This window comes from Triplophysa dalaica, chromosome 1 (assembly GCF_015846415.1).
Source record: "Triplophysa dalaica isolate WHDGS20190420 chromosome 1, ASM1584641v1, whole genome shotgun sequence".
Taxonomy (NCBI): domain Eukaryota; kingdom Metazoa; phylum Chordata; class Actinopteri; order Cypriniformes; family Nemacheilidae; genus Triplophysa; species Triplophysa dalaica.
The window spans coordinates 22,068,925-22,081,311 of record NC_079542.1 but is presented as its reverse complement, the minus strand read 5'-3'; the positions used below and the strand labels follow the sequence as shown (position 1 = coordinate 22,081,311).

General features: G+C 36.8%; 1 protein-coding gene across 1 annotated transcript in view; it reads left to right on the top strand.

Moving 5' to 3' along the window:
- The first annotated feature begins 4,171 nt into the window (after positions 1–4,171).
- Positions 4,172–12,387, top strand: part of rras2 (RAS related 2) — a 37,703-nt gene continuing 29,487 nt past the window's right edge. Inside the window, exon 1 of the mRNA XM_056754481.1 lies at positions 4,172–4,525. Coding sequence (XP_056610459.1) covers positions 4,424–4,525 — 102 coding nt within the window. The 5' untranslated portion in view covers positions 4,172–4,423. The remainder of the gene's footprint in view (positions 4,526–12,387) is intronic.

Below are 12,387 nucleotides of genomic sequence, written 5' to 3'. Positions count from 1 at the left end.
TACTGTCTTATTTCATGAATAGTTCCACCGTAGCATTTTTATAATCAGGGTCATTTGTAAAAGTTGGAACAAGCACTGCCCTCAAACCACAGTTGATACAACAAAGGATGTGTTCTCTTGTAGAAAATCTTTTGGAATCTTGAGAATTTTGTTACGGTCTCCTGCCTCTCAGATGACTTAAGACTCATAAGATGTGTGGTCATTATAACCAGCCCTGCAGAAATCTTTACTGATTTTTGTATGGTTCAAAAAGTGCCAAAACTAGATATTCACATTTTTGTAAATACTTCACAATCGGGTTTGACTGGTGCATTAGCTGACATTAACAATGAACATTACTTCAACAGCATTTTTTAATCTTAGTTTATGTCAAAATAAGCATTTGACAAATACATTTTTTAAATCAGACATAACTGATAACATTAGTCAATGCACCATGAACAAACATGAACAGTTGAACTGACATTAGCAAATGAGTAAATGCTGAAAAACGACATTGCTTGTTAGTTCGTGTTAATGCATTTACTAATGTTGACAAATACAACATTATTTAATAATGATAGATAATATATCTGAATAGTAAGTGCATCATTTCTCAAGTACATACAGTATACTGTATGTAATAGTATGTAATAATGGCTTGTACCTGGACCCCAGTTATTGTCAAAGGGCTGCTGAATATATTCTTAGTGTAAATATTAGATTTACACTAGTTTAATCTAGAGTGGATGAGATGGGTGCAAAAAGAGCTGATGTGAGAATGTACTTTATTCCTGTATTTAATACCATTAGGGTTTTTATAACATAAAATTTACAGTAATGCCGTTTTATACGTTCAACAAACAAGTTGCTGTTTTCATTTTTTCTTTCTTTTTATATGCATGAACTAAATAAAAACATGCTAAGATAATAGTTAATGCGTATATAGGTATATCATACCAAGTAAACACATTTAGGGATTTTTCCAGATTTTCATAGTCAAATATGAACAAAAAACTGTCTCTGCTTCACTCTCATGCTGTTCATTTAAATGAATTGGTGTTATTGCCTTGTAAACACAGCCCATCATTCGAGCCAAAGTGCTCAAGATCTTTAAAATGATGATGATCTATATATTTGAAACACAAACAAAGCTGGTGCCTGATGGGTCTAAACAGTGCCTTGTCAGGTCCTTTTCTTCTCATAATGAGAATAAGCTGAACACTTGTACTGAAGAATTGACTAACCATTTGATTATGCAACTGTGTTGATAGCGTTTATAGAACACTTGAAATTCTTTGGACAGGGTCATTTTTAACCCTGGGTTAATGGAATCTGGGAAATTTTGTTGTAGAATGATAAGCCACATTTGCTTATTTGTTTTGAAGCATCAGGGAGAGAGAAGGCCACTTTGTAGAACATTAAAGCACTCATAGCATATTTGACAGGATATTTACACACTGATTTATTCATCTTCAAATCCTCACACATTATAAAGAACACATTACTGACCTCTTTGGAACACCACATCAACATCTAATCCAAGTGTAATTAACTGAGTGATCATTTTTGTTAGGCTCTTCAGGATAGGTTCATATCTGACTTAATACAATCCAATTTACAAAACATTATTGCCACAAATGTAGATTTTTGAGAGTGTATAAAGTACATTGTAATTACCAAACCTGAACCTAACCCATTAAGAGGAAAGTTCACCCAAAAATGTCAATAGAACAAAAAAAATGTATAAAGCAATTTTTGTACTATAGGAGTCAATAGGGGGAAGAATCTGTCTGGTTATAAGCATTCTTCCAAATATCTTTCTCTTTGTTCATCAGAAAAAAATAAATGTATACATCTTTGGAGCAACTCAAAGGTGAGTAAATTATGACACATTTTAATTTTTGCGTGAAGCATACCTTTAAGAACAGGTACATTCATCAAATAATATTTTGGTAGGAGTCAATTTGTGATTTATTTTTATATATTAGTCTACACAGGTTGATAAATCAAAATATTGTGTTGACCTGTTGAACAGTTGCCTAACAAGACAATATTTTTTCAGAGGCACATGTCGTAACGCTTATATCCTGCAGTAGTGCTTTAGATGTCTAAAAAAGTTTTTAGACAGTTACGTAGAATAGAGATAAAGAATTTATAGGTGAACTGTCCCACAATGAACATTTGGTTGAAAATGTAAATTCTGGTGAATACTGAGAAAATCCTTAACTTAAGTTACCTCAGTTTTAATGTACCTAGTTTGCTTTAGCTGATTTTAAACTAATGCTGCTATTATCGGTCAGACTCATAGGAATTATTGACTAAGTGGTGAATCCCAACATGACAAAGCAAAGCTTTAGGTTATGGTTTCTGTTGTGATATTACAGAAACAAATAATCATGTATGAAATGATAATGACCGCATTTCTTTAAATGAGTCATCACAGCAGTTGTTTTGTTCCATTGATTTATAATTATTTTGTATAAATTTCCTCTTACATGTTACTTGCCTATCATTTTCCATATCCTAGTGAGAACATTAAATGAATGTTAAAAACCCTTACGTCCGTAAATGAGATAACTGGTGACCCACCTGTCTTTAGGAAGCGGCAGTCTGTTGTTTAGAATAAACAAAGACGTTTCTGTAATAACCACAAGAGCAATTTAGTGCAAAAGCAGACACAGCAGATTATTATAGCTGCTCTACAGCTCTCTTTAGGCTAAGATACACAACAAGACTTTGCTCAGATATTGCTAACTTATCTAAAACTATATCTAAATATATCTAAAACTTTCTAAAAGTCTGCAATTGTATGATGTCTAGTATGTCTAAAAAAATCTGTTCAGAAGTCTTGTAATGCATTCCAGCAATTACTCTGTTCATCACCCATTGGCCTATAGTAAGTCATTATATACAAAATATAACTAAAGATTCTACTACTAGAGAATCTATGGGAAATATTATTGTATCTTGCTGTTGAATTGTGTAGAAGAATTCTATGATGGGCTTAAATGCTTTAAAACCTACATTCATGCAATTTAAGAAAAGATATAAACTGAACATAACAGATATCATTATGGGATTATACTGTATAAATGCACCAATTTTACTGGCAGTAAAACTGGTGCGTTTGTGTTTCACTGAATAGGGGGTTTCAAACAGTTCATAAATTTATCAATTTCAGATGTTTATGTAACATGTACAGTCATGGCTTGTAATCTGTTATCTTTTTTCTCCAGAACGGTGGGAGGTGTTGTTACTTTCCTCCCAGTGGCTACAGTAAAAGCAGTGGAGTTCTGGAATACAAGTTAATTGAAATTCCTGGAATTCCTCTAGGGCAAGATAAGTCAAAGTGAATGAATTGATTCTTCAAAATAAAAACGTCTCCAACAGCTTTAAGGTTACTGCTAAAAGACAGCGCAAAACATTAAATGTGAAAGCATTTACAGGATTATTGAACAGCTCCGTTAACCTTGCACTTACAAGCAAATATGTGAAAAGGGCCTTATACATTATATTATATACCACACATGCAAATCATATGTTGTGGGATGCAATCCCCATTTACTAGATTTCCACATGCAGTGAAATTATGTTCTTCCACAAGTTTCTATTGTAAGTTTGTGCTTGACAGATCACTAAAGAATACGATCAGAAGACATATTACACAGTAAAAGATGAAAAGTAGGCATAACATATTTAGTTTAAACAATACAATGGATAATACCACTGTACTATATTTACTTTAACTATATTTGCATATATGCATTTGGCAGATGCTTTTATCCAAAGTGACTTTTTCTGATGTGCGATACAGTATATATTTTATCAGTATGTGATGACACTTTTTGTGTAAGGATTTATGTATATTAATTTAAAAGACACTTATTCCCAAAGCAATTTACAAATAAGAATAGCACATCAGATGTGATCAATCTAATGGTACTGGGGTTTATTTTGTTATAGTTCTTTAAAAATATATATCAGGTGACATCTTTCCGACTATTTACAATCGCGGTCGATAAATCGGATACTTAATGACAGATTTATAAACTTTAACGCAGCCCATTTGGATATTTGGTTACCCCCTTGAGGAAGATCAATTATGTATTCACACATTTTACCAGCAGACTTCGGCTTCAGTAGCAGCTCCCCCTAGCGGCAGACTCACTGCACTGATGATCAGCCCTGCCTCCACTCATCTCGCATCGCAGTTAGTGCCTGGTAGCGATTCAGACGAGGGCGTATGGACTCTGAATGCATTTCCAACAGACCCTGATCGCACTTTTCTCATCTCGCAGGGGCTATCGTTGAGTTCGTAGCTCGACCAAACGCCATCTCGCTTTTTCTCGCTGCGTTTCTCCTTCTGAAGGCCTGTCACGGAGTAAAGTGGCTCGGCGAGCGTGTGTTTAGACAGCGGCGAGTGAGCAGCAGCGTGTCCCCGATGGCTGGCTGGAAGGACGGCTCAGTGCAGGAGAAATATCGCCTGGTGGTCGTCGGAGGTGGTGGTGTCGGGAAATCAGCATTAACCATCCAGTTTATCCAGGTAAGCGTGTAGATGGTGAAATGTTGTTTTCGGCCTTTAAAAGAGACGTAGGGGTGTTTAGAGATATGGGTGGATCTTGCTCACAGAAATGGGGACCCCATGAACGGAAAAGGGGGTTCATGAATCCGAGTGAGGCCTGCGACACTTTAACTCTCCGTTAATAATGAAATAAAAAGCCTTTAACGAAACATTAACACACATCTGAAGGAGAGTTCATTTATTAAGAGGAAAACATTTGAGTGGAAACTAAATGTAACGTTAGTTTATAGACAGAATCTCTTTAGGAAACTGTTGCATATTAGACTGAGAAAATCATACAAAACAAATCACACACACGAGAAATACTTTTCTTTTGGATGGTACTTATAAAAACACCATTGTTACTTTAGTTGATACAACAGTACTTGTTAGCCCTGTGAAGCCATACAAAGTCCTAGGGGTCTTCTTTAAACAGTGATTCTTTCTTTCATTTTCTGAATGCCGTCCCCAAAGTTTCAACTTTAACAGTTATTTTGTTATTGCAGTTATTGTGCAATACAACAAGAACAGGCTTTCTTTTCCTTATAGACATGATCAACATAGATTCCGTAAGGTTAGGGTTAGTTTGACTCTTTTATTGAATGATTAATAGTTTCACCTTTGTCTCTTTGAAAAAGATTTACTAAAAGCAACAGTTCATCCAAAAATAAAAATGCTGTCATCACTTATTCATCTTCATTTCATTCCAAATTTGAATGACTTTCTTTCCTCTGCAGAACACAAAATAAGATATTTTGAAGAAAGCTTTTAATCAAACAACATCGGCCCCCATTGACTTCCAGTACAGGCACAAAGCCACCAGACATTTCTTAAAAGATCGTCTTTTGTTGTTCCTCAAAAGAGTCATATTTAAATTTAGTCATTTAGCTGACGCTTTTATCCAAAGCGACTTACCAAGAGTTTAGGGAGCACTAAGCGATATATCATTCAGGAGCAATAACACAATAGGTGCCGATACAAAGTTACTGTTTTCAACAAAAGCCAGACCACTACCTGTTGAGAGAAAGGGTTAGTATTTTTATTTGTCAAGTATTCGCCGAAGAAATGGGTTTTAAGTTTTTATATAAAAGTTTTGAATGACATGAGATGTAGCCTATTGCATTTGTAGAACTATCTCTTTAAGTAGATCTTCATTTGTTCCTCGTTCAGTGCCCAAAAATACTGTCCAGGTGTGCGTTTCCCGAACAACGACATAACTCGTTGGTTAACCACCATAGTACGATGCATCATTGGGGAAATTAACAATGTAGTTACGACTGTTTTCAGAAACTGTAGCGACTGTCGGAGATCAATCATTTAGAAGATTGGAGAACCAAGTTAGTTCAGCTATCTAGTTGATGACGTCATACAGGTGGTGGAGTAATGTCGTCTACTAATAAAGACATTCAGATCGATTAGTGCCAAATGAAATAACATGCATTGCATTTAAAAGCGACTCTTGTTATCCTATTTTTGTTATCTGTTGTTTTATTTCAAGCTATTTCATTCATTCAAGTTTCCTCCAACGTCACTCCACCCAGGGATTCCCAGCTAGGCACCTCATGCCAAAATCTGTCCAATATTATTGAACTTCTGGACAGCAAGGCGATTATAACCACATTACAGCAAATTAAAGTGAAACCCAGTGTCATAATAATAACTTGGCCGGGGCTATTTTCGACTTAATTCGAGGAAATATTTTGAATGAAGGGGTTCATTTGTTTATGGTATGATTTAGTTACTTCATAGGACATGGGATTTGCACAACATTTACAACTCACTTTTTTTATATTTGCCATCATAGCTGTTTGGCAGACTTAGCGAAGTGCTTGATCTGAAAGTCTGATTAACAGACTTCGGCCCTGTCCACACAGGTATTTTCAAAACTGTAGCTTTTTCTATGTGGTTTGACCGTTCGTCCACACGCAAACAGAGTACCTGGTCACTGAAACCGAACTTTTTTGAAAACTCCTGCCAGGGTGAGGAATTTTAGAAACTCTGGTTTCAGTGTTAGACGGTGAAACTAGAGATTTGGCATATGAGGTAGGAATGCGTGCCGCTATCTCTTTTGTTTGACGTCAGATTCCACGCTTCTGATTGGCCAACACGTCTTTATGGTTTGGGTTATATCACCACCTGTTGATTTGGCATGGTTTTGACAGCTCTTTAAATCGTGTTTTTGAGATTTCTTGTTGACTGGATACGTATTTTTTTAAACGAAGAAGGAAAAACTCTGTTAATAGAAATACTCCTGAGCGTGTGGACTAGACCTCAGGGAAGAAAAGCCTTTTTAATTTCTTTATACATTCTTTTTGTATATATTTATATATATTTATAGTACTACTGTACTACCTTTATTCATGACAACAAGTGTTTTCCTTTTTAATTTCCTCCTCCTGTATCAAAGACAGTTTTTGTCTGTATCTTTGCACTCATGCAATCAATAGTTATATGCCTGAGCACCCTGTATCCTTGTGGTTTTTATTAATGCTTAACTGGTGCTAGCAATAACACCACTGAGCTTAATAATCTACACGTGTTGACTTCATGATCTGAAATCATGAAGCAAATCAGCAAATCAGCTGATCAAAATCCCTTTAAATAGAAAAGAAAGTAGACTACCAAAATTATTCATTTACCAAGCACGCTCTGACATGCAGGGAAAAGTTATCAGATGTTTTTTTATTAAATGAAATGGGGTAAAATGTAGTCCAGAGAACCTCTCGTGGAGTCCATAGAAAGACCCTTCCTGTTTGAGTGTATCTAGCAATCTTCGCCGGCGAGAAAGCAGCCCAGCTGTTTTCAGTCTCTAGGCTTTCCCATTCAGATGTGTGTTACTAAGGAAGGTTTCATCTGAGTCATGTTGGTTTTAATGACCATAGGATCCGGAATTCAGGGTCTGAAAGAGGAAGTCCCTACACTCCTTCTTAGTCTCCAAGGACCTCCTGGATGTTTGTGGGAAACTATGTGATGACTCGACTCACACTGCTTTGCGTCAGTACGTTAGATACATGCTTGACAGGCTTCATTAGTTATGCTGTCAAGAACATAATCAGATGGAGGCACTGTTTATGTTACTTTGGTGGCCTGCTGCGCATTCGTAACGCATGCGGGCTGCACAGTGCCATAATGACTTTACTACAAAAACAGACTGGTTGGCGTCAAACTAGAGTCATGGCATGGGTCGTAAGCAGCACCAGCCAGGCATGTGACTCAGACCATAATGGATTATGTTTACATCATTGTGATGCAATTCAATCCGAAGGACTGAGTTTTATTAGCATATTACTTGTATTGGGTAACATATATATTTAAACCTCTCTCCTTATTAATATATTTAAGCCTAATGGTCAAGAACTAATTTAAGATGATTTTTTCATTATAATTGCAAATGAGTGATTTGTTTAAACTCTACTTGATTCGTGAATCGTGATTTCCTTGTGCTATAGTTGGTTTTAATCAACAGTTTGCAGAAAATATGTAAGGTTCCATTCTCATGTACTTTTTGTGAATAACAGCTCTTCCTTATTAGCTCAAAGTGTAAAAGTGTAATCGTTGCAGGCCTCGCTGACATTTTTATCTCCTCAGACGGTCTATGAGAGTACACTAAGCGTAGCATGGCATGGTTGAAGGCATGATCACATGTTCGCTAATATTAGCTCTTATCACTAGCTCTCTCATTTCTGGGAGAACAGACTCCCTGCAGCACAGTTTCTTTGCGCCTGCACCATGGCCAGCTCACAGTGGTTCCCTAAGAGAAGGATTTGGCTTTCTCTAGGACAATAAGAAATACGAATAACTTATATCTTCAACTCGAGAGCTTATAATAGATGTTTCGATTATTAAAGGATAATACATTCTGTCATCCTTTACTCACCTTCAAGTTGTTCCAAACCTGTATAAATTACTTTGTGAATAAAGCCATATGGTGTTATGATGGTGGACTTTGTGTGTCTATACGTGCTGGTGAAAACAGCTTTTGTTTCATATTTTTCGATTTACTAGGGTTTTCAACAAATCACAAAGTCACAGTTTATTAGAGCCTTTATGTTGAAATGTACTGAAGTGGTTAAAGTAAAAGAGTAGTTTTTTCCTCCTGTGAGCTCACCTGTTGGTTTCTCACACTGCTGCCTTGATTTCATAGTGTACAGATAAACATGGTACTATTTTCCAAACCTTGTGCGACTTAGAAGCGTCTCTGTTCTGAATTGGGAGGTCCGCCAATTTCACATTACAATCACATTCCGCTTGGTACATGTTTTCTAAGTGCTTGACCATTTAAGTCCTAGCTTTTTTGTGTTGGCTTCTTTTATTAGAAAATGAAGTATGGAGGGATGTGTATTTATGGGCAAAGAGAGAAACATTTTCCGCAAAATCACCACATCATAAGACCACATGTGATAGGTGTGTCACTTTCGAAAAAGAGACGTAGTTTAGTAAAATTATTTCAGTGCTGAGTGATGCATCCAATGCATAGCTGTAATATAGGCATAGTTTTTACTTTTGCGTCTGTCGGGGTCTGGAAAGTTGGCATTAGCAGCCGGAAAATAGCCAAGTTCTAGTGCACAGGCAACAGAAAACATGATATGAGCCCATTGCCATGATAACTGTGAAGATTAAGATTGCTATGACGTGGCAGGTAAAGACACGTGTGTAAGCTTCGACTCGAGCAGTGTGACACTAAAGGGAAGTCAAAAACATAATGCAAGCATGTAGTGTTTCAATAAGTGATATGTTAGTTAACACAGGGACGCCATTTTGCTCGCAATAATAATATTACAGAATGTTAATTAAGCATTTTATTCATTTAATTCACTCAATTAAAGGAATAGTTTACCCCAGAAATAATTATTTTTGGAATGATTTATTCACCCTCAAGTTGTTCCAAACCTATATAAATGTCTTAGTTCTAAAGAAGATATTTTATAGAATGTGTAAGCCAAAGAGTTCTGGGGCACCATTGACGTTTTCATACTACAAGTACGGTAGTCAATAGTGGCCCAGAACTGTTTGGTTATTAACATTCTTCCAATTATGTTTTTGTGTTCAACAGAACAAAGAAATTTATATAGGTTTGGATCAACTTGAGGGTAAGTAATTGAGGACAGAATTTTCATTTTTGGGTCAAAGGAGTGGTTTGATTATGCACACAAGGATTCCTGCAAATTGTTTATTATTTTTTAATGCAAGTGTTTATTGAAAATAGGTGCTGTTGTAGATCAGTTGGTAGAGCAGCGAAATGGTCATGGGTTTGATATCCAGGAAACACACCGACTGATATAAAAAGTATAGCATGAATGCACTGCAAGTAACTTTCAAAAAAGCATCTGCCCAAAGCATACATGTAAATATTCTGTAACAATACATTTGAAGAGTTTGGTTCCAAAATGAGTTAACTCATGTTTTTTTTTTTTTACTGTGCATTCCTATTAATAACAATCATACTGCAGTTGATTTGTTTTGATTTAGCCATTATAACAAACAAAAACTGTTAACCAACACAATAAAAAACACAATAAAACATGATAACATAATAAAATGCATTTTTTTTAACGTTATATCGTTTTGGAAATAAACTTTACTTTAATCTTTTGTTCTTGGACACCTACCTATTTTAAGAAAAAACAAGTATAATTGTGATAAGTCTCAAATATGCTCATATTTAGATTATATCTAAGGCTGTAATGTTGCACAAACGTTGATGATATCACGTGCTATTGGTCTACGATGTGTGATTAAAAACAGGAAATTATGGTTTGCAAGTAAAAGACAATGATCTCATGTAATGCAATATCACATCAATGTATCAACATGTTGACATTCTGTGTAAGGCTCTTTTTTCCAAAGTTTTGGAACCAGGAGAAACAAATGGCTCCATGTCAAAATGAGCAGACTGGAGGTTGAAGAGTCAGGGGCGAAAGAAGAGTGCATGCATTCCAGAGGGGCTGGTAACACACTCCTTTTATGCTCTAAGTGACAGTACCTAGATAAGACCAGAGCCAGGAACTGATACATTGGGACTGTGCTTAATTTGAGTTGAGAATGAGAATCTCGGCCCGCACATAAGCCTGCGATCTTCCTACTAGTTTCGTAAAGTAATACATTGATGTGAACCAAGTGCATTAGGCAGATGCTGTGAGCGTAAACATCTTATGCTCCGTCCCAGCTTTACCTTATCCACTGCTGTGCTGCCTTATCCAGTGCTTTAATAAAAGACACTGACAGGCCAATTCATCTTGGTGTCTCCGGAGGTTACGCCTCATCATCAGAAATGGAGCACACAGTGTACCTCATTTACTTAACTGTCTGTTGTAGGTTACACGCACTCCCAACTCATCTAATAACACTCTCGCCAGTGTTTTCAGCCCTTGTTTAAAAGAAATCGCTCTTTTTTTTGTGTGCTCTGGTATTAAAAACACAGCTTTGCACTGGTTTGAGTAGCAGTTTGGAGAAGTGGTAAGTTTTGTGTTTCCAGTATGCATGCATGTGTGTGTTTAAAGGAGAGGGGAAGAGTTTGTCGAGGGTGAGGGGGAGGGTACGTAGGCTGTGTGTCTGACTGATGTTTGTTGTGTTGCGCCCACACACGTCTTTTGCTCTCGTACTGCCTCTTTCGTTAACTTCTGTGGCTTTTATGTAGCTCGCTTACTTCTGAGGTATCCTGTTTACTTGCGCTAACTGCTGGATGAGAGTCTATCAACGAATCTTAGCTTGCACCTTTTCTGCTTTAAACTACGCTAAGAAAGTTACACCACAGCTTTTGCATTTGTGTACAAAGAAGGACAACGATTCCATTGCGTAACAAACATATATGATGATACAAAATAATTCTTATTGCGGTGTTATTTATTTTTTGGATATATTTGTTTTCTCCTTAAAACTTAATTTCTGTTAAAACTATAATTCTGTTATATGTAAATGTATACGCTTGATGTACAACAGTCTGTCAGAGATTTGTCATGTCAGACAGTCTGCACAGAAGAAATATATCTGCTGAGCATCTTCATTAAATCATTATACAGATATGACATCTGCTTTGGGATCCGCTTATTGATGTTTCCGACATCTAGTTACAATCAATAGTGTTGAAAGAAAATGTTTGTCACTGTCAGTTCAACGTGTTTACCTCTATGGCTCAAGATTTATACATCTGCTGTAGTAACTGACCTGTCCTCTTGCAAACTGGATAAAAGTTATCTGGTTTGTAAAGCTGGGCGGGTAACAATGCAAGTCTATTCTCAACTTTACACAACACTGCGTCTGTATTGTTAACTGCGAATAAACTCTCATTCGTGTTAGAATCTGACAGATCTGATGATCTGGCAGATTAATACTTTTCAAATAATGTTTAAAGACCGACATACGGTGCTGGTGCGTCCCGAGTTCGAATCCCGGCTCGTGGTCCTTTCCTGACCCCACCCCCTCTCTCTCATCCACTTCGCTTCCTGTCTACTCTAAAAATCACTGTACTAATAAAGGCATAAAATGGCCCAAAAATTATAATAATTAAAAACACTGCAATTTTATAATGGTATTAATGCAAAAAGCTAACGGTTCACAATGGTATTTTAATGGAAACCATTCTTCCCCCTTTGTCGGTCTCGACGTTGTGTCGAACCGACAGAGGGGGTTCGCCCTTGAGAACCTATCACTTCGACTGGTTTTGAAACAGGCCAATGTAATTGCCGAATGAAATTTGCATGCCGTACTCCGCCCCCGGATATGCAGGTATAAAAGGGAGATGGCGTTCGCTACATTCATTTACCTTTTGTTCTTCGGAGCCTTCGCTTATGACACACGTGAGTCGCTGTTTGCTGGGACAGATTTCTTGAGCCTGAGGACGAATA